At 34.1% G+C, this 23,351-nt stretch overlaps 2 protein-coding genes across 6 annotated transcripts in view; one reads left to right on the top strand and one right to left on the bottom strand.

The window, feature by feature from the left end:
* The first annotated feature begins 2,337 nt into the window (after window positions 1–2,337).
* On the top strand, window positions 2,338–9,684 carry LOC106058370 (gastrula zinc finger protein XlCGF8.2DB-like). 2 transcript variants are annotated; one of them, XM_056042559.1, is made up of 3 exons: window positions 2,338–2,455; window positions 5,903–6,052; window positions 7,216–9,684. In XM_056042559.1, the coding sequence occupies exons 2-3, from the start codon at window positions 6,032–6,034 to the stop codon at window positions 8,215–8,217; spliced, it is 1,023 nt and encodes a 340-aa protein (XP_055898534.1). In that variant the 5' UTR covers window positions 2,338–2,455; window positions 5,903–6,031; the 3' UTR covers window positions 8,218–9,684. The 2 variants fall into 2 exon arrangements, with proteins under 2 accessions (XP_055898534.1, XP_055898533.1); XM_056042558.1 differs by having other exon boundaries at window positions 5,903–6,063.
* Window positions 9,685–12,160: 2,476 nt separating this feature from the next.
* Window positions 12,161–23,351, bottom strand: part of LOC106058369 (uncharacterized) — a 38,086-nt gene continuing 26,895 nt past the window's right edge. For 3 of the 4 annotated variants that reach the window (XM_056042554.1, XM_056042553.1, XM_056042557.1), the window contains 5 exons: window positions 23,163–23,203; window positions 22,974–22,995; window positions 20,806–21,003; window positions 18,834–18,961; window positions 12,161–14,368 (listed from right to left, as the gene is read on the bottom strand). In XM_056042554.1, the coding sequence (XP_055898529.1) occupies window positions 14,288–14,368; window positions 18,834–18,961; window positions 20,806–21,003; window positions 22,974–22,995; window positions 23,163–23,203 (470 nt within the window). In that variant the 3' untranslated portion in view covers window positions 12,161–14,287. Of the gene's footprint in view, window positions 14,369–18,833; window positions 18,962–20,053; window positions 20,184–20,805; window positions 21,004–22,973; window positions 22,996–23,162; window positions 23,204–23,351 lie in introns of those variants that run through there. The other variant, XM_056042556.1, reaches the window with a different exon arrangement.

Here is a 23,351-nt window from a genome sequence, read left to right as displayed (position 1 = left end):
GAGAATCAGATAGATAGAGAAAGACAGAGTGTTTGTGAGTGCCACGACATAATTACATTTAGAGAAAATTAAAAAAAAAAATAAATAAATAAGTGTTAGTGCGTGAGAACAGTATTATAAGTGGGACAAGAAGCTTGGGGCTTGGAGTAAGTTATTATATCATTTAAGTTTGAGTATAAGAAACACAGAAGGGGTTGGCGAGTGATAAAGCAATTATACAAATAGACGCTGATAATGACCGGAAGGCTGAGAGGTAAATTTAAGCGCTTCGCTTCCAAACCGGGGGTCCCGGGTTGGAAAATGGTGAAGACTGGGATTTTTAATTTCGGGATCTTTGGGCTCATCTGAGTCAACCCAGCTGGGTACCTGACATTAGTTGGGGGAAAAGTAAAGGCGGTTTGTCGTTGTGCTGACCAAATGACATCCTCGTTAACCGTGAGCCACAGAAACAGACGAGAATACCACTTCAGCAGTAAGCTCTGGAGACATATAAATTCATCCTTTAGATCTACGTCAGTGTTTCTCAAACATTTACCTGTTGTGCCCCCTAAAAAAGAAAACAAAATGCGTCAGGGTTAGATCTATAGATCTGGGAATCAGACGGAGCGCTGTATGACACGTTGGTCAGGGAGAACTACAAACATCGACGGAGACAATTTCGTTCAGCAATCACTATTACTTATTTAACTACCTACAGTTTCCCAGACATGGATCGAGAAGGATTGTTGTTTTGCTCCCTTGCAAAGCCCAGAACTCATCTACGAGAGTCAGAAATCAAAGAAAAACCAGACAGGCCACTCTGCCTACAGTCTACTCCTTACCCAATAAATGATCTAGCACAGGGGTTCTCAACCTGTGAGTCGCGACCCCTTTGGGGGTCGATTGACAATTTGCCAGAGGTCGTCTAAGACCATCGGAAATATGGATTGTTATTGTCTATTCTTCTATTGCTGTATGTGTGTGAGGGGTGGGGGGAGGTCGCGGCAGAGTGGGGGATTGTAAAAAGGGCGCTGAGCATAAAAGGTTGAGAACCGTGAATTCTAGCACGTTATCAACTAAAAACAAAGTGTATGACATTTCGGAAGATGTCTGTACAAGAAGCCAGTGTTTAGGTTTCTGGAAACGTACTAAGTTACACGACCAGGGAAGGATCGTTTCAAGCAGGTAGGACTACGCATCAAGAGTTCTCCTGGCCAGCTATAGGACCTTTGCCCCGGAACATAAAACGACGAATATAATGCGTGTACAGTACACGGTCATTGTTCCTTTCCGGCATCTCTTGCCACTGCACGTCACTAAATGAAATTGTTGCTACCTGTACCATTTTCATATGAATTCCATTATCTTGTTATTGTATGATTGCAGGTCTTTAGTCTAAGAATAATAACAATAATAAAAAGATTTAAATAAGCCTAAATGTTGTTTTCAACCAATTTATTTATCTGTACCAAACCTACAAATGAATATTCTCCTGGCGTCTACAGCTCACAATCCAACCTAATAAACATGCACATTCCGGCGTTATGAACTTAAAAAAAAAAACAACACTTTCTCCTGGAGTCAACAACGATTTTTTTTTCTTGAAGTATAAATTCGCAGAGAGAATGTGAAGATGTCCAAAGATGTATTTTCTTGCAATCAGGGCCAACAATTCATCCTAATTTAAAAATCGAAGGATAAATAATAAATGAGAAGCCAGCACTGGTCAATAGTACTATGCGAGAGTCTAAATTCATCTTTTTAAGTTTGAGTTTTTGGCACATTGGCACAATTTAGGCCATGTCTTGCCGTAATCCTTCAAGGATTACTCTCCCTTCATATCACCAGAGCTAAATTTCATACAGTTAAATCATTAAAAGCAAGGTCTATTCACAGTTAAAATAGTGAAGATGGTAAAAATTTCATAGTTTTGTAAATATTATATGTTCACAATTTCATCAATCAAATCTTCAAATACCACCCCACCTCCCGGACAAAGCCTTTTTTTTTTCACACAAAAGTTGTCTACGTAATTATGTACCGTAGGCCTAGCTATAACAGTCTAAATAATTTCGACCATTTTAATATTATAAGAAAGTCGAAAAGATTCACAAGAAAGGAGATGTTCTGAAATGCCTTTTTCAAAACATTTTGAGTACATATTGTTCCAGACTGCTCTCGTGAAAACGCTTAACATTTTACATGATTCATATTAGAAGATTGTATTTTTTGTTTACAAGATCTTAGCATGACCGAAACATAAGTCTGAGCCCAAGCAAAACGTTAACCTAAAAATATTTTGTTTCCTTTGTTAGTAAGTAACAGTTTTTATTTAGTAACATTGTAGTTGGCAAAATAGGTAAAGCAGTTTTTTTTTAATGGGAGAGTGGGAGGTGTAAGGGAAACAACTTCGGTGAATAATAGGAACAACAATAAACAGATTCAAGATTTTCAACTAAAAAAGACACATTCACTGGTGCGTTTGTCAACATAGATCTATATAAATAAATGTGTGCAGATCTCGACCTAGGTCTAGGCCTGATCTATAATATATACTCAATATAGTGATCTAGATCCATAAATATAATTATTTTTCTACTAAAAGTAAAAGAAATGAAGATTGAAGGGCCCCTACTAGTTACTAGATCTAGTACTGGCCCTAGGAAGTAACTTAAATAACTATCTTCAACTCTGAAGGAACATCCGGAACATGTAAAATGTAAAACAAACAAAACATACACTGCGGAAATTACCCATACACACTGATGATGCAGAGGTAGGGAGCTGTAGTGGTGTAGTTAAGTTGTATTGGATGATACACTAACTTTGACACCTGGCAGCATCGCAGAGCTCAAGAAGGAGATGTGGCTGCGGTGTGACATGATTGTCATACACACTAATGTGGCAGCATCAGACAGGGATGTAATTTAATACTTTTACAGATTCTGCCACTATCATTGAGGGCAAGCAAAAAAGTTCATATTGGAAAATTATTTTCGACCTGGTGACTTATTACATCTACTTACTCGCCACAGTTCTATAACCAAAAAAAGTTTTGTGCTAACTTCAATCTCAGGTTTCAAAATAATGAAAAGAACAACACAATTAAATTCATGCATTTGTGCTGAAAATTTTATTCATATATCTCTGAAAATTAAAAAATTGCAGCCTTTTTAACAGAAAAAAAGTACTTTTTCTGTCTTTTTTTTTTACACGTGGTGCCTCGTCATGAAGTGTAAAATATTTTCTTGGACTTCTATGTATAATTTAAAGGTAAAATAAGTAGTAACAGGTAATCAAGCATCTCTGTTTAAAATTGTATTCAATTATCTCTTACGGTTCAAAAGTTACAGTCTTTGAAATGTGAAAAAGTACTTCTTCGTCGATCGTTTCTTTTTTACAAGTAACCTCACTTTAAAAATTAATAAGAAAATTTTGTCAAAGTCTATCCCTTGTTTGAAAGTAAAATAAATATCAGGACATAATCATGCATTTCTGGTGAAATTTTCATGCAAATAACTCAAATAGTTTATAAGTTACAGCATTTTTATTGCAAAATTTCCCTTTTTCCATAACGAAATATTTTTAAAAATATAGGCAAAATTTTCGTTACTAAAATTGCTATAACTTCTGTTCTAATTAACTTATAAACATAAATTAGGTATCAATAAACTCAGTTTAAAGAGCTCTATCTAACTATATTGGTTTCATTACAATATTGAGTTTGAAATTTTTATCAAAGGGGTTCAATTTCTGAACTGGAATCTGGAATACTCTATAATAAACTCTATTAGTCTATACTGAATTAGTGAATAGAAAGAAGATAAAAACTATACTTAGAAGTAGATCTACAAGATCTACTTTTATAGATCTTGATCTAGCTAGATCTGTAGTGAGATCTAATCTAGATGTAGATCTAGATTTTTTTTTTAAATTTAGATCTAGGACATCTAGGTATTATTATTGAGTATTGGCAGTATTGTAGTTTAAACAACCTAGTGAAGTGATAGTCCTAGCTAGTAGTAGTTATAATATATTTTTATAATAAAGAATTTATAGATCTATCTAAAATCCTTCCCCTTCTGAATCTAAACAGTAGTAATAGGCAGGCACTGAAACACATAGATCTAGATCTACATGACATTGTCATAGTACTCATAGCCTTTAAAATAACACTTACAAGTGTTAATAGTTTAATACTCTAGGTAGGTAGACACAACCCTGCTCTCCTTCCTTCTCTCTTATTCTGTCTCTCCATGGTGACCTAATTATTGATGCAGATTGATTAATTAATAAATCTAATATCTTACTTCAATCTTAGATCTAAATCTCTATTTAGAAAATTCTAGATATCTATAAATATGTATATATATAATAGAGTATCTATAGAGATCTACTTAGTACTTCTAAAATGACTAAGTTGGTTTTAGAACCAACTAGAAATCTAGATCTTTTACTCTTTACTAACTAGATTTAGAATTTGGAGTCTAGAATTAGTAGAATATCTGAGGTAGATAGTTATATCTGAGAGCGTTTTGATAGTAGTTTATTGATATATCTCATCTAGATCTTAAAACATTTATAAATGTAAAAAGTATGTAGATCTAAGTATTTTACTTATAAATGAAAATCAAAACCATTTGAATATATAGCAGCTAAATGGGTAAACTCCATTTTCATAGTCTTATAGAATAGTCTACTTTCATTTTCGTGTGAAGTTTTAAGGAAACATCTCATCATGTTTCACACAGGTCTCAATCCAATACACTTAAATATATACGCAAACTGCTAGTGGGCCACTAGTCATGATGCAGCTAGTACTTTATTTAAATTAATATATTTTAAGGCTAGTTAGAACTGAGGTTTAGAGTTAAATGATAATTTTAGTGTCGCTAATCGAGCCTAGATCTATAGTATTCTAGAACTAGGTACCTCGATAACAAAATTCTAAATGATCATTTATATGCAATATAACCTACTTAGTAAGATAGAGTTTGAGAAATGTTTTCCAATGATGCCGTGTTAATTGTGAGAGAAGTTATTACAATTTTCATCAAAAATTAGCCTTTGTATTTTAAAGCAAAAAATAAAAACTGTAACTGAAAAAAATGACCAATGAACTTTATGTCTGGATTATAAAAAGTCTTTATAAATATTACCTCTAGATACATTAGTTCTGGTTGAATGTCGATGAATCAGAAAAAAAAATTGTTTGCATAGCTGGGATATCAAGCCTGGTTAATTCTTTGACTGAAATTATTTTCCACATTATTTTTTTTCGGCCAATCGAAGTGAAAAGAATGTTTTGATTAAACTTTTATAACTTTTTTGTTTTTTATTAAACACATATAAAACACATAGAATGGACATTTTGAGCTAATTATCCATGTCACTATTATTGGAAAAAAGAAAACTGACACCCTTGGCATGTCAGCAACTCTGGGTCTAGACTAGATCTAGGAAATATATTATGATCTAAAGTAGAAAAAAATGATTATTTACTATTTATTTATTCATATTTCCACATAACTTTATATTAAAACCATTTAAAAACATGAAAAATGAATGATCTGAGATCATCTATCACCTACCACCATCATCCAGAACATAAATCTAAAGAAAATAGAGCCTTTTTAAGACCCCACTCTTTTAAAAAATCTTTCACTGTAAAAACACATTGAAAGAGGAAATTCTTTAGCAAAGAAAAACTATACAAGATAATATTTTAAGCAATTAAAAACATTCTCGGGAGGAAAAAAAAAATTAAAATCAATGATGGGAGCATCGTTGCAGTCAAGGAGTTAATTAAACTGCTTCTAGTGTAAGATGAAAAAACAAAAGCAGAAACTAATTTTTTTTTACTATGCTTATCATAGATCCTATAAAAACCTATGTGCAAATCACATTATTTCTTTTGTCACAGGGAAGTGGCCTATGATGAACTCACTTAAGCAAGACTTCATTGAAGAACTACGATTCAACATAAAGAAGGAAGTGGTAGAGCATTTATGGTCATCAGAATCAGCGGAATATCTCCCACGAGAAGTCTATAATGAACTATCTGTTGAGAAAGGTCTGATTAGTGTAAGTTTTTAGTTTGTATTGTAAATATTCATGAATATAATTTCAATGCTGAGGAAAAAAAAATTAATTTGGGGTAAAAATGTAAATTCTTAGATGATATTAGTCTGAAAATTAATAAACAACTAAAAATTAAAAATGAATTTGTCATATATATGGAATTTTTCTGAGATACCAAGATATTTGTTTTAGTAGTGTATTCAACTATAGAATAAAGGTCTTTTAGAAAATAGTCACTGAATATTTTTTAAATTTTTATTAGTCTTCAAGTGGAACATCACAAAAGTTAGGATGAATTTCAAACATACACAATGATGTAGTAAAGATGAATTTCAAACATACACAATGATGTAGTAAAGATGAATTTCAAACATACACAATGATGTAGTAAAGATGAATTTCAAACATACACAATGATGTAGTAAAGATGAATTTCAAACCTACACAATGATGTAGTAAAGATGAATTTCAAACATACACAATGATGTAGTAAAGATGAATTTCAAACATACACAATGATGTAGTAAAGATTTTTTTCAAACATACACAATGATGTAGTAAAGATGAATTTCAAACATACACAATGATGTAGTAAAGATGAATTTCAAACATACACAATGATGTAGTAAAGATGAATTTCAAACATACACAATGATGTAGTAAAGATGAATTTCAAACATACACAATCATTTCTTTTTAAAATACAGAATTGTTTTGGATTTGTAAAAATGTTCTCTTTCAACTATTCATTGGAGCAACTTTAACTGACAAATATGTAGTTATCCTTTGTTTTCTTTACATTGATAAAAGAAATGTGATTAATGTTACTATTAAAGCAAAACTTGTCTATATTTTGTTTAAATGGCTTACATCAACTCACTTTCTCTGTCTGTCCGGTAAAAATCATTTCTCCCACTTCTCATTCTCAGATTAAATTGAAACTTTGTACAATTATTCATTGCTCCAAATGAAATATTAATTAAAAGAAAAAGTAACCAATTAATTAATTAATTAGTAGTAATAAATCAATTTAGCTTTTATAGAAAAAGGAAATAAATTTTACAGTATTGAGAAAAGTTAGGTTGTAAATGTGCAGTTCTTTCCTTTAAATAAGCTTTATTAATATAATTTTGCTTGTTTTTTTTTTTTATATAGGCAAGTAGCTTTAAGCAAGAAAAAGAAGTGGATAAATTTCAAGGTAATTCAACTAGGGTCAAGAGTACTAGTGAACAAAATAAAACCAATGGGAAAGAACATGACGATTATGATGATGACATCGATGGAATGATTCAGGTTGTCTTCCAGATAGCAAATTCTGATAAATACTCAAAACCAACAAACTATCTGTCTTTTCAAACAGAAAAGCAATTTCTTCTTTCTCCTGAAGATTTGAAAACCTATTCAGATAACAGGTTCAGAGCACATAAGAAAAAGCATTCCAAAGCAAATAAATTGAAAAAACACCAGACTTTGAAGGTCGATATTAAAAAAAAACGTTTTAAATGTAATCTATGTAAGAAAAAATTTGCAAAGAAGTCAAACTTACATGACCACCAGGTTATTCATACTGGTATAAAACCATTTGGTTGTCAAATATGTTTTAAGCATTTCACGAGGGCATCAAGCCTGAAGGCTCACCAAGCATTGCATTTGGTTGAAAAACCATTTAAATGCAAAGTCTGCTTTGAAGAATTTCCCGAGGCTTCATATTTGAAGACTCATCAGGCTATTCATTTGGCAGAGAAGTCATTCAAGTGTCATCTATGTTTGAAATGCTTCCCAGAGGATGATTTGTTAAAGAATCATCTTAATCATCATTCCAGTGTGGCGTACAAATGTGAACTTTGTAATAGAAATTACATTTACAAGTCTAGTCTGAGAGATCATCTTGATGTCCATGTCAAGGATAAACAAATAGCTTGCAAGTTTTGCCCCAAGAAGTTTGCCACTTTCAGAGTTTATAAGAAACATTTAGTTTCTCATGTCGGTGAGAGGAAATATACATGTGATGTGTGTGGCAAAAAATTTAGATCCAATTCCAAATTAAAGGCTCACCAAGATGCTCGTCATACTGATAAAAAGAAAAGACAAAACTTCTTGAACCCTGAAAAAAAGCCAGACATTGACCAGGAGCACTTAACCCAAAGTTCTGTCTGAAATTTCCATAATGGCATCGAACATTACTGCAATTGGGTTGTCATTTATGTAATGCAGATTTCCTCTCCTGACCTGCAGTAAGTGCCACAACTGTGACCACCTTGAACTGTGAAAAGACAACTACCCCAGCTAATGGGACACTGATGGCAGCCCCGTATGGAACATGTCAGAGCTTTTGAACTGGGTTAATGGTCCTCTCTTTCATTCACACCTTGGAACTCCACCAAGGCAACCCAACGTTTGCATATCTGATTCGCTAACAAACGTTTACACCCAGGTGCCATGTTGAGCTGTCAGGAATCCTTGGATGTCAAACTTTTGAATATGTTGATACTGATAAAACAGTGTGTGACATGACACTGATGCCAAAGAAAAAGACAGGATGAGAAATAACTCCTGATACTAGCATCTTTGCTTGCAAATGGCTTAGGACAGGGGTGCCACTTTTCCGGAATAACCCGGAAATCCGGGTTTTGATGGGTCCGATTTTCCCCCCCTCCGGGTTTGCCTTCTACAATTTTGTAAAAATCCAGGGTTTTAGTTGATTTAGATTTTTTCGAAATTTCTGGTCATTTTCCCCCGTTAATTTTAGTTTGTTAGTTCCGATCGCGCGAGCCGCCATTTTTAAACAAAATCGACCAGTCTCATATCTCGCTATTCGCGAGACTTTCACTTTGCATGCGCACTAAGCTTTATTTACCGGTACAGTATTTTTTTTTTTAAGTGACAAAAAAGTGTAAACATTCTAGATCTATAGAGAATTTCTAGATCTACGGAACGCGCCTCGAATCGGCTCGATTTAGAGTCTAGATCTATTTCTATGATCAATCTAGATCTGATCTAGACTGTAAAGTCTTGTATTTAGTATAGATATAGTCTAGAATAGTCTAGATCTACTCGCGTACCTAGCGGCTAGTCCTAGATCTAGAAAAAGGAAGAAAAAAAAATTCACGAGTGAGAAAATTTTTTTTTTCCAGTGTTTTATATTTTAAAATTTGTATAGGTTCCATATAGACATAGAGCCTTAGCCTATGTCTAGAGTATTATAGAAGTAGGATCTAGATTTAGGATATTTATATCGTTTTTAGATCAGAACTAGAATCAATGATTGAAGAATTAAATTAGTAAGTTTGCATTCGCCTGGAAAAAATAGATCGATTGGTCAATAGATTTATAGTTTTTTTTTTATACAAATAAATTATAATTATGTATAGGCAGTCCAGCACATTCTAGCCATCTAGGTCTACATTTAAATATTAGAAACTAAATCTTAATGTTCATTTTGGAGTAGATCTGTACTAAATCTCAAAATCAATTTTATCTTGTTGCAATAGATTTGCAGGTCCATGCGTGTACATTGATGGAATCAGTTTTATCAATGTCGATTAAAGTAGGCTGCTTCAAATGAATAATGAGGGAAAAAATGTTAAGAGAGAAACATCATTTAAAATAACTGTGTTGGGGGGGGGGGGGGGGGTTTACAAACATTGTTAATATAAAATTGTACTAAATCCTCTTAACTTGTATTACAAGCTTTATCAATAAATACACACAAACTCTATTTATTATAATGATAGGCTTACTAATTACATATTTAAAACATGGGGGAGCATATTATGATACAGATCTAGGTAGTAATTTAATACTGTTCTTCTTTCGTAAAATTTTGGTGCTTAAATTGTATATGCGGTACGTTTCAGTGTTGGTAAAGTTTGGGGTTTATGATTTCAGGGTTTGTAAAATTTGGAAATTCTGGTTTCAAGGTTTACTTGGTCTCATGGGTGGCACCCCTGTTAGGATGAACACAAGGTGATTTTAGTTTGGGTCACAGTTTTGTCTTTGTTACTGGTGGTGTTGATGATTAGCCTTTAGTCGATTAGTATTTTAAAGTGTTTGTGATAAATAGCTAAGTTAATAAATAACTTACTACACATTCTCAGTAAGCCAAATAAAATGAGTTGACTACAAGATGGATAATTTGATAATTCATTCCAATGAAGTGGGGAAAATGTCCAACATGGCTAGATTTTAAAAGTCCAAGAACTACTAAGAATAGTTTGTATTCTCTACTCAGAGTCTCCAGTGCAACTGTTGTTTTTAAGTCACTTAACTTTTTCTGCTTTTTGTTGTTTTTGTTTTACTAAGGATTTTCTTGATGACTTTTAAACTTCTAATAGCGTCTACTTCAGCTTAAATTAGCAAAGACAGCTAGCCATTTGCAATAGCATCTTAGATTATGACTATTGAGCAAAATATTTTTTTTTAGCTTGAAGGCTCAAATGCCAGTTCCTCAAATGATATTGTACAAAGTTTGCTTTTTAATACTAATACTAATTACCTTAGAAGTAAATTATTTGCTACAAAACCCAGCAAAATGTTTATAATTAAATTTCAGTTCTTTTTTATGTCAGCTTAATAGCATTGTTGCTTGTGACTTATTGAACTTGAATCGTTGTATGGGTAACAATGAATGCATATTTTGTTTTGTTTGTTTCACGGTTACAGAGTTATTATAGTAGTTTTTATTGTTTATGAAATGTGACTGAAATGGCATTTAAATTGTATTCTTTCCATGATTAGAGAAATAAATACCTCTCCCCCAACATGCAATATTTGTACCATTCTTGCATTATAAAATAGTGATTGCAAATTCATTGTAGGGCCATTACGAGTTAAAGAAAGTAAGAGTCTTGGTTTCCAGTTATTTTTTAGAGTTAAAGTCTCCTTGCATTTTACTATTTCACATGTTAAAATTTATTGATGGAAGGGAATACAGTAGCGTTTCTTTTTTTGCCATCTTCTTATATATCACTAAAATAACACAATAAGAGTATGCTTCTCTCTACATGTAATGATTTTTTAAAAAATCTCAGCATTGTTGTGTAATGGAGAAAGTACAGATTACTTCTTGGGTTTAGTTCAATGGTTTTGTGGCCAGAATCATTTTTTGTCCTTTTTTCTCTTCTTAACAAGATGGAATATAGAATTATTTGTGAATATAGAATTATGAAATTATTTATCAGTAAAATGAAATATAGAATTATTTGTTAATATAGAATTACGAAATTATTTATCAGTAAGATGAAATGTGTAATTATTTATCAATAAGATGAAATGTAGAATTATCTTTAATAAAAAGGAATCTAATATAGAATTATTTGTCAATAGAAATATTTATAGTTGAAATATAGAATATACAAAAATTTTTTTCACTCTACTCTGTTTTCCTGACACATCATTAAACAATGAATATATAAATACTAGATGATGATTGCTTTGTATTATCAAGACCTTTTGTTTCCTGTTCTAAAAAAGGTTTGCTTATAGCTCCAGTATTGATAATTCATATCTTCTTGATACTGTCAGGTAGAGCTCTTGTAACTCTAGGCCAGCAAAAGTGAACAAGAGCTCCCTCTCAACGGCCGGAATGAGGACAGTGTTCACTGTTCTGTCTGGCCCGGGGGGGAGGTGGGGGTGTTCAAACTGGGTACACCAGGACTCTGCCATTTTCCTTTTCTCTACCTAATCGTGCAGGGCACGCCATTTATGTAACAGCCCCTTGAGGAACGGCGTGGATGCTCTCGCACCCCCTTAGGGAGTCTTGTTTTGCTACCCTTTAGCCTTCGCAACCCCTTAGGGAGTCTTGTTTTGCTACCCTTTAGCCTAACCGTTTCTTCCTATGATCATTTCCACCCCGGCGCCACTATGAGGCAGTGTAGCATGCCTGGAATACTTCAGATCTGACAAAAAAACAAGGACTTATTTTTTTTTTAATTTTTTTATTCCTTCAATAGAATCAAAACATCATTGTCTTGCAGGTGAAAGCTACTAAGTTACATGGCATTTTGTTCTTCAACATTTAACATACCAATAGTAAGTTACATAATAATAAGGCAGTGCTGTCAAGTCCTAGAATTAAGGATGTTACATATGTGAAAAAAAAAATATTTACAGCAAAAACAAGAACCAACTAACGAAGACAACACTAAAAGGGGTTAACAAATTTTAGCCCACAGATGGGTTCTAGTTTTACCTGCCATACTATCCATTCTGAAAAGTTTTTACGTGACTATTTTAAGCACATCAATGGCGAATTTCTTTTCTGTTCTGTGGAAACCTCTTCTAAACGCAGTCGACTTTCTCAAATGATATTGTACAAAGATTTCTTTAATACTAATACTATTTGTATTAAATTAAATGGGAGTAAAAGTAATGTGGAAAAAATTAGTTTATAAGCCTTAAAAAATGGAAGCAATTGTTTTGTGTCTTGGTTTTCAAAAGTCAGGTGAAAGGAAAATCATGACAGCAATTAAAATAACATAAAAATGCTACTGACTATCACAATTCAGCACACAAAAACAAACTAAATTCAAGCATTAATCCAATTGATTATTTAAAAATAATTCGTTAATGTATTTTAATATTTTTCTTTTACTAAATTAATAAAAATAAAAATGTTCAGATATGAATTAGCTACAAACCTATTCAGCAAGGAAGTGGAAAACCAATTTTAAGACTTGTCTTGATAATCATTATAACATAAAATATACATATATGAAATATACACATTACTAACAACATACTGTTGTGAAAGTATTGAAAGCTTATTTTAAATTGTCTACTTTGGTTAGTTGTGTATCAATTAAAATTTCTTTTTTTTTTTTTTGTAATAGCATAAACATATATAGTTCTGTTATGCTATATATATGATTAACTTCAACTAAATCACTACAAAAGGTGGCCTTCATGTTAACTTATATCCTGTAACAGGTCCTTGTCCCATAATGTCTGACCATTTGAACAAATGGAGGAGTCTCAAACCAGTTCTTTTCCAAAGCTTAGAATTAACAACATAAACCAAAAAGATTAACCTTGAGGTAATATTTTATCAGAGCTGCAAATATCCTATGAGACGCAATTGTGTGATGTCTGAATAAAACTTGTCTACATGGATGACATATCTCACACAATTTGAGATATCATTAATCATTAATTCAATATAAGTTTATATTAACACATAAGCATAACATATTGAAAGCAAAAGAATCATATCTATAAAGGTATCAAAATAGGAGTTTCTATTTCACAGCCAATCATTCTATTACACTGCTTCTATGACCATCAAAACTGGTATAACTGAGTGTTAATAGTTCCTCCTTTTAACAATTACCTGTGACTTAAAAATATCATGTTTCTGACATAAACAATGGTTTTCAAAAAAATATCTACATTTAATATATAAACTTCCCTTTGTGAACATGGCCTAATAATGAAGCATTATGATCGCCTCATCATATTACTGTCGATAGTTTCAATGTTTTTGTTATCACTTTGTGATAACAAAGGCCAAACTATTACATTCACCAGTGTGGAAAATGAATCAGCAGTTCAAAATCACAAGTTGGCTGAAACTTTCTTCACTGGAAGAAATCGTAATGCTAGATTTTGGCAATAGCAAAACCTCTATAACTTTCCAATTAATGGAGATTATTATCAACAGCAAAATAATAAGGTCGATTGCTTGAATAAAAATATAATTACTCTAGATTCGTTGTGTAGATTCTCATGATCTTTTCAGAAACATTAACAGTGATATAAACATATAGAGTTATAATTTATAATATCTTTTATAACAATTTAAATTGAATAGAAAAAGCCGCTCACAAAATGTAATTTATAGAATGCAAATGTACAAAAAGTAAAAATCATCCACAAGTGTGCACAATGCCCAAGCTACTCTGAAACAGGCCTACATAAAGCACTTTTAGCAGCAAACATCAGATTGAAAGTTTTTTAAAAGAAACTTAAAATCATTGACTTCAAAAATGAAAGGAAACAAACATCCACCACACAAAGAAGCTACTCAGTTAATTGGATAATATCTTCACTGAATTTTGCTTTGCTAAAGAGTTTTTCCCCTCTGTAGAAAAGGGTGCTTGGATTTTTTTACTGTGATCTCAAAGGTTCATGGCTTGAACCATGCACACCATCCCCCGTAGCTCTTTGAGAGGTTTGGAGTAGGATTTAGTATTTTCTGTACCAAAACATGTAAAACAAACTTTTACCAGCATCAATCAGAATCATCTTCTGTTTCATCACTTGCTTCATCACTTGCTTCATCACTTGCTTCATCACTTGACTCAATATGTGCCTGAAAAGATAAATGTTTTTTTAACAATGAATAATTGCCTTCATCATTGAAAAAGTACATGAAACTGTTAAAAAAATATTAATTTGTAGCCTGTTCTATAATTTACAATACAATACAAAAAAACTAATGAATTTAAAAATATTTAATATTGTCTAGTCTTAATATTAACCTTTTTTTTTTTTTTGACAAAATTCAGACTTTTTTTAGTCTTATATTTACCTATGTGGTAGATAATGTAAAGCTCATTTATTTCTTAGGGTGATGGTTAGGAAGGATGTCATGTGACCAGCACAATGAACAACTACATTAATTTTCCCTAACTAATGTCAGGTACCCCATAGCGTTGGGTGGACTTAGGGACATCCTGAAAATCCTGGAATTAAAACCCCCAGTCTTCACTGGAATTTGAATCCTAGGTTGGAAACCTAGCACTTTGTCATTAAGTAGTCTGCGTAAATTTCATATTTATAGTCCTGATTTTTTAAAATATTAGAATAAAATAAAAAACCAATTCAAATGTATTCCCGATAAAAATCTAATATTTATTAAATAATTTTAAAAGATAACAAATGAAAATTTATTAACTTTCAAATTTAATTTTGTATATAATATGAATTTTAAAAAAGTATCAGCAATAATTTCGTATTTATTGATGAGCTTATGTGAGCTATTCTGATCTCAGAATTCTAGCAAACTTAGCAAAATGAAAACTTAAATTGGCAATTGGTCAAGCAGTTGCATGTAATACCGCAATTCTGTTGTGTTGTCTTTATATGAGAAAAGAGTCAAAAGAGTCCTTGTAATCACAACAAATTTCCGTAAGGATCAATAAAGCAGTCTTAGTCTTAATATTCAGACTTAATAGACAAGCCTTATAATTTATATTTATTATATGGTCGAAAGGCTAAGTACGCTTCAACTTGGCTTGGCAACCTATGAAGGGGGCTTGAGGCTCAACACACGACTTGAGCAGAGTTGTGTTTACTGAGTGCCAAAAGGCAGCACAAAAAATCTCCCAGATACTCCCACTCCCCACTGGTCCACAAATGAGGTTGGACCATAGCACTCTGAGCATGCTATAAGAATGAAAGTAGTGCTATATAAAAGCTATAAATTATTATTATTATTATTAACTGTTATAACAAGTTTTAATAAATTATTAGATATACATTTTAGGATGATAAGTTTATTTAAGTTTATATGCATTTTTTTTTAGAGAAGATGAAAAAAAAGTTGCTATGCATCTTTTAAGTTTGATAAATATGTGAGTCAAAAAGAAACCAAATATAAAACTAAAGACAATAATTTTGTTTATATGATGGAAATCTTCTTTTCTACATGAATGTCTACAAAAATGATATGGATAAATAAGGTTATCTAATTAATTTTCCTCTGACATTCTATGTATTTGTCAGCAAGCTGTCTTCACAGCGATCAGACACCAGCTATGTCTACAGTGTCGGCTCATCTGGTTTCCATGGTTTTTAGGTTTTCTATGAAGGAATGATGCCACAGGTGTGCATGATATGTTTTTCAGGGACATGTTTCATATTCTATAAGGACTTTGGTCACAACTTTGCAAAGTATTTCTTTGTTGTTGACAAGACTCCTAGTATCTTTCCCAGTCCTTGGTACTGAGCCACATTTAAACTCCTTTTAACCTTTATGGGTGACTTTCATGTCATGCAGGTGTAGAGGTCACTATTATTAGTTAATGTCTTGGGCTTTTTGGAATCGGAAAGATGAATGAGAACGGACAAAGACTGCTTGAATTCTGCACATACCATAAGCTCTGCATTACCAACACATACTTCAGAACAAAACCACAGCACTGTGTCTCATGGAGGCACCCTAGGTCTGGGCACTGGCACCAGCTGGATATGATACTGACACGAAAAAAGGACATTGGAAATATACTGCTGACAAGTAGCTACCAAAGCGCGGATTGTGATACTGATCATACTTTAGTGTCATGCCGGACAAGACTGCTGCCAACTAAGATCCACACTTCACAGGGAAAAAGAAAATCACGCCTGAATACTACTAGCACAAAAAATCCTGATCTTTGCACCGAATTTGAGAACAAATTAGAGGAAGCTTTTAAAAACTTCTCTGTGACTGAGGTAGAAAAAAGCTGGACGTTTATGCGTGATACAATCTACCAAACATCATCACTGGTCTTTGGAAACAAAACCAAGAAAAGCGAAGACTGGTTTGAAGCTAGTCTACCAGAAATGGAAACTGCCACTACGAACAAGAGAGCAGCCATGCTAATCTACAAGAAGGATCCCACCCCAAGCAACTTAAAAAGGCTCAGAGCTGCACGTAACAATGCCCAAAGAGTAGCGAGACAATGTGCTAACAAATACTGGCAGGAGCTATGCGAAGATATTCAATCTTGTGCCGACTGTGGTAACATAAGAGGACTATATGAGGGCATGAGAAAAGCCTTTGGACCTCACACCAGCAAGTGTGCTCCGCTCAAGTCAAAAGATGGCTCAATCATCAGCGATCGTGCGCTGCAAATGGAACGATGGGTAGAACACTATGCAGAACTCTACCAGATTGAAAACGCCATCTCACCAAATGCTGTTTCCAACTTCCCATCACTTCCAGTTTTGACGGAATTAGACGAAACGCCCTCAGTAAAGGAGCTGAGCATTGCCATTGACATGCTTGCACATGGGAAAACACCCGGAGGAGATGGCATTCCTGCTGAAGTAATTCAGGCTGGAAAACATGCCCTAATCAAACCACTCCATGAACTGCTAAGCTTGTGCTGGGAACAAGGAATGGTCCCCCAGGAATTGAAAGACTCCAACATTGTTACAATTTATAAAAATAAAGGCGACCGCTCTGATTGTAACAATTACAGAGGCATCTCACTGCTTAGCATAGTCGGAAAGGCTTTTGCTAGAGTGTTACTAAAGCGATTACAGATCCTGGCAGATCGTGTTTATCCAGAGTCGCAGTGTGGCTTTAGGGCAGGAAGATCTACAACAGAAATGATTTTCTCTCTGCGGCAGCTACAGGAGAAGAGCAGAGAACAAAAGCAGCCCCTCTTCATAGCTTTTATTGATTTGACCAAGGCCTTTGACCTTGTTAGCAGAAGCGGTCTGTTTGCTGTACTAGAGAGAATCGGCTGTCCAAATAAGTTAAGAAAACTAGTGTCAGCTTTTCACGAAAATATGCAGGGCACCGTTCAGTTTGAAAGTTCTTCCTCCAGGCCATTCTCCATTAAGAGCGGTGTAAAACAAGGATGTGTATTGGCCCCTACACTATTTGGCATCTTCTTCTCAGTCGTACTATCCAGTGCTTTTAAATCCCTGGAAGACGGAATATACATCCATAGCAGATCCGATGGAAGGCTCTTTAACCTGGCACGTCTTAAAGCCAAAACGAAAAGGCGTCGTATCTTGATAAGGGAGCTGCTGTTTGCCGATGACGCGGCACTCGTATCTCACTCACAAGGAGGTCTACAGAAGCTAGTGAACGCCTTAGCAGCTGCTTGTCAAGAGTTTAGCCTTACTATAAGTCTCTCCAAGACCGAAATCCTGGCACAAGACGTTGCAGAAATACCTATAATACAAATTGGGAACCACACCCTTTCAGTGGTGCAGGAATTTACCTACTTGGGTTCAACAATTGTCAGTAACCTAGACTTAGACATCGAGCTGACAAAAAGGATAGGAAAAGCTACCACAGCATTGGCAAAACTCTCCAAGCGCGTCTGGGAAAATGGTAAATTGACCACAGCGACCAAAATCCTAGTCTACAACGCCTGTGTTGTGAGCACTCTCCTTTATGGCAGTGAAAGCTGGTCAACATACATGTACCAAGAGCACAGATTGAATAGTTTCCACTTGCGCTGCCTGAGACGCATAATGGGCATCTCTTGGAGGGACCATGTCTCCAATCAGGAAGTTTTGAGACTGGCCAATATGAACAGCATGTATGCTCTCCTGACACAAAGGAGATTACGCTGGCTCGGACATGTCACCCGCATGCCAGATGGTAGAATCCCGAAAGATATCTTATATGCTGAGCTTGTGGAAGGAGTCAGACCCAAGGGCCGCCCAAGACTAACATATAGAGATGTCTGCAAGCGAGACATGAGAGCCTCAGGCATCAGTGAAAGTATGTGGGAAAACATAGCCAAAGACCGGAGTGCATGGAGACAGACTGTGCGTGCTGGGACAACCCTTGCTGAGAACAAAAGAATTGAAGCGGCTTTAATCAAGAGGGAAAAAAAGAAAGCTGCCCTGTCTGCTAGCCCTAAATCAGAGGCATACAAATGCACGAATTGTGGCAAAGTCTGCCGTTCTAGAATTGGCTTGATTAGCCACACCAGATTCTGCCCCGTCTCAAGATTAAGCCAAAACCAGTGACTCACTTGGGCGCATCCATTGCCTTTTGAGACAAAAGGAGCCATATACAATTAAAAATACTAGGCATAAATAAATACCTGTCTCATAAGGATTTTTAAACTTTCAACCTTCAGTAGCATGTCTGGATCTGTAGCCAATTCTTCTTGAGAAAATTGACATTTATTAGCAGTATTGGGTTCACATTCCTCTTCTGTTTCAGTTTTACCTGGTGTAAAAAAATAATAAAAATATATTTATATATATATAAATGTAAATTATATTTTTAAGCTTTAAATTTAAACTTATTTTATGTATACCAGTATCCTTTATGAAACCGTAAACCATATCCTCTTTGAATGCCCCTTCCTAATGCACCTTAGGCAGACCCTACTTCCACTACAGCCCAACATAACCAACACCCTAAATGGCAGTGCTGAACAACTGAAGAAATCAGCACACTTTTTTTTCTTGGCACAGCTGCAAAAGAGCTCACAGCTGGCTAGAAGAAGAAGAAGAAGAATGTATACCAGTATATATGAAAGTAATTGGCACTTAAGTGAAATTAACAAATCTGTAAACTTCAGTTAGACCTTCAAGCTTTTTCAGAAAAAAAGGTTATAAAATAATTTTCATGTGATAGCTTTATAAAAAGTTTGTGATAAGATTTCAGATGTACTTTTAGAATTTAAGATTAACTTGTCCTAGCCCAAACCTCCAGCAGGACACATAAGACAACAGTCCATAGTGCATACTAAGAAATTTAATTGAATTTGTCATGTGTCATTGTGATATCCTGTCACATACTGTACAAAATTAATGTAGTTAAAAGCAACTATGGGGGCGCAGTGGTCAAATGGTTAAGCGCCTGGCTTCCAAACCTGAGGTCTTGGGTTCAAATCTCAGTGAAGACTGGGATTTTGAATTTTGGAATTTTTAGGGTGCCCCTGAGTCCACCCAACTCTAATGGGTACCTGACTTAAGTTGGGGAAAGTAAAGGCAGTTATTCGTTGTGCTGGCCACATAACACCCTGTTCGTTAACTGTTGGCCTAAAGAAACAGATGACCTTAACATCATCTGCCCCATAGATCGCAAGGTCTGAAAGGGGAAACTTTACTTTTAAAGAGAACGAAAAAGAAGAAAAAGCAATCATACTGATCAAATGCTTTTCTTAAAAGCTAATATTTAATAAATTCTTTTATAATTACTTATTAGGAAATCCAACACCAATTTTAACCTGAGATTATTCAGCATGAAAGAATGCTGAACAAACAAAAAGCTGAGAAAGAAACAGATCTATCTGCAACTGACCAAACCTACCCATGCCACGTATGCGGCCGGCTTTTTTAAAGCTGTTCATAGGCTATGAGAATTGTGCTCATCTTCCAGCACAAAGGAGGAGTCATATTCGGTGGTGTGAAAATGGCAGCTATAAGCTGTATGCTATTGCCTGGGAAGTAAAGATGTATATATCTAGTCTGGAGGATTTAATATTTTTTAAAATATGACTTTAGTTATTCAATAAATGTCACTAGCCCGATCATCATTACTGAACTCCATGTGAGTAAACATTTAAGAAGCTCAAACTTCCTCCTTTAAAGCCCTGAACAGAAATGCTTCTGTTACGTGCAGTGCATATGTTTCTATACAGGTCAAAAGCATGTGGCTAGCTTTCGAATCAGATTTCAGTAAGACTGGGACATTCTGAAAGAATATAAAACATGATTTGCTCACTCTTACCGCAATAAAAAACAGTGAGTGATAATTTGGTTTGAAAAAAAAAACAACAAAAAAAAAACAATGGGACAATGGCCTGTCCTGCACTGGGCTCAAATAGCTTGCTATGGTCTGGGATACCTCCAGACTCAAAGACTCCACATTATTTTTTTTAGATTTTTTTCACAACAATCAAAACCATTTTTCTACTTCTAGCTTTTGATTTATGCCACTGACTGTCTATAGACTAATAATAATATATGTCTCTTGTTAAAGATTACATTTTGTTAGAAAAAGTATAACCATTCGATAAAACAATACTCATATAGGTTAAAACGTACACTTTGAAGGCTTACCTAATATTGGCAAATGGTCCCTGTAGTAATAGCCTCCATCTGATGCTTTCACCAATTTGAGATCAACCTTTCCCATATAGCCCACACGGTACTCAAACTGTGAATGGTTGTCCCATTGCACACGAGCAGCGCAATTAGCTGTTTCATCCCAAGACTTTATTGATAAAACCAATCCTTGGCCATAGCTTTTAGTTTGAACTAAAAAATTAATAATACGTAGTAAGTCAAAAAATGAATACTAAAATAAAAGTAAACAAAAAATAATATGAATGAATATTGTTTTTAAAATGGGCAAGTATGAATGTTCATACATTGTTTAGTGGATACCCCCTAGTGTAACATAGTTTACAAGTAATCTTTTTCATTAAGATGTTGCAAAATGGTAGTACCCTTTCTTCCAGGGAGGTGCATTAGTTGAGTGGTAAAGCGCTTGGCTTAAGAATGAGGAGTCCCAGGTTCAAATCCAGGTGAAGACTAGAATTTTTAATTTTGGTACCTCTGAGTCCACAGTTCTAATGGGTAGCTTGCATTAGTTTGGGAAAAGTAAAGGGGGTTGTTCATTGTGCTGGCCTCATAACAATCTTGCTAACCATGGGATACAGAAACAGATGCCATTTATATCATCTGTCCTATAGATTGCAAGGTCTAAAAGGGGAGCTTTACTCTTTTACTTTATTTTCTTACCAAATCGAAATCTCGAGTTCAAATCCTAATGTAAGTACCTTACTTATGTAGAGAAAGTAAAGGTAATTGGCTTTTGTGCTGGCCACATGACACCCTCATTAACCATCAGCCATAGAAACATAAACTTTACATTATCTACCTCCAATAAATCTTAAGGTCTGAAAGAGGTACCTTTACTTAATTTACTGTGTCTTTATACTTTCCTTCATAAGACCTTTTGTGTAAGAAAAGGGAAAGGACAGCTGAAGAAGTGGAGATGAAATGAAACTAGTGAATCTTTAAAATGAATACAGGGTACACAATACTATTCAAATTGTATGTGAAGGTACATATGTTTGTTTACATCATTTATTTATACTGCACTGAAGAGTAACCCATCATATACATAATTGTGATGCTGGAATGGAAAGTTAGTAAAACTCTAAACTTTAAAGCAAAAAATCTGATGAACCAATTACTAAATGTAGCCAAGGATATTTCAATTGGTGATGAAACAACCGAAATCCTATCAACAACAGCAAGGAAACTGTTGTTCAATTGATTCCAGCATGCAATGAAATAGAAGGCATTGAAAAAGCAGACATATTGGCCAACGATAGGAAAATGAATCAAGATATGAACCCAGAAGAAATGAAGAAAATAATAGAGTAGAATAACAGAGAAAGTGACCAGCTCTCAACCCAATTTCAAGATAAGTGATGTCCTACAAAACTGCATACTCTACCGAGACACATGTGCAGGCCCCAATATAGAAGAAAAACTGTATGAAGAGCTGCCTGATCTGTAAACCACTCTGCGGTTCATTTCAGATATAGAACTTCTTGTCTAAGGTCCAAACAAGAAACAGACCCTGATACACTATTAAAGAAGAAAAACTGTATGAAGAGCTGCCTGATCTGGAAACCACTCTGCAGTTCATCTCAGATATAGAGCTACTTGTATAACCCCTTCATAAAAATTAGAATAAAAAGAAGAAATACATTCTATATTAATTTATTTTAATAATTCAAATTGAAATCATGCTTTGAATAAACAAGCACAATCTTCCAAGTAAGAATACACATATTTAGATTAATTTCAATAACAAATCCACAGAAATAGTTTCAATATCAAGCCTAAATTCATAGATTCTAAGCTTTTCTATTTTTACTTTCACAAGACAGAAGTAGAAGGATGCCAAATACTGGAGAAATGGAAGTCAAAATAACTTTGCAACTTTCAATCACCCCTCTTTTGTTTTTTACCCTTTTAAGTAGAGAAGGATACGAAGTTCACATTCTCTGGCACATATAACAATAAAAGAAAGTATTTCTTCCTTTTACTCTCTCTCTTATATCTATGTAGTTAAGTAAATTTGATTTCTTCTTTCAGATCTTGCGGTATGACCTTTACATCATCTGCCCCATATATCTATCCAGAAGTTTAAAAGAAAATCGAAAATTTGTAATTAATTTATGCTTGAAAACTTACAATAATCAACTTACCAGGCTGCGGGTGGTCACTTTGCTTAAAAAAAGAAGAAAGAAAATTTTTTATGAATTTAAACCTTCTAGATTAACAAAAAAGTTGCATGGCTAAACTTTTTATTTATAATCAGTCTTATCTTAATAAGTTTTTTCAGAATAATAATGAACAATGTACAAGGTAGATAGCGACACTCTAGTTAAACTTACCAGCCCACTTGCCTGACTTACAGTTTCATGTAGCAGGTCATCTTAAGAAATAGTACAACAAGAAGTTTATTATATTTATTATCAGAATTTATTGCCAAAAATAATAAATAAAAACTCTATGGAAAAGAAAGTTAAGCACAAGATGTCATATTGGGTTTTGTTTTTTCGTTATGATAATTTTTGTACCAT

Source organism: Biomphalaria glabrata, chromosome 9 (assembly GCF_947242115.1).
Source record: "Biomphalaria glabrata chromosome 9, xgBioGlab47.1, whole genome shotgun sequence".
Taxonomy (NCBI): Eukaryota; Metazoa; Mollusca; class Gastropoda; family Planorbidae; genus Biomphalaria; species Biomphalaria glabrata.
The sequence above is the reverse complement of the archived record's forward strand: the minus strand, read 5'-3'. Positions and strand labels throughout refer to the sequence as shown.

Bases quoted from the DNA above. Each gene is read 5' to 3' on its own strand.
- LOC106058370 (XM_056042558.1), top strand. From the start codon at position 5,914: ATGATGAACTCACTTAAGCAAGACTTCATTGAAGAACTACGATTCAAC. The intron at 6,064-7,215 runs GTAAGTTTTTAG...TTTTTTATATAG, and splicing joins TTGAGAAAGGTCTGATTAGT to GCAAGTAGCTTTAAGCAAGA.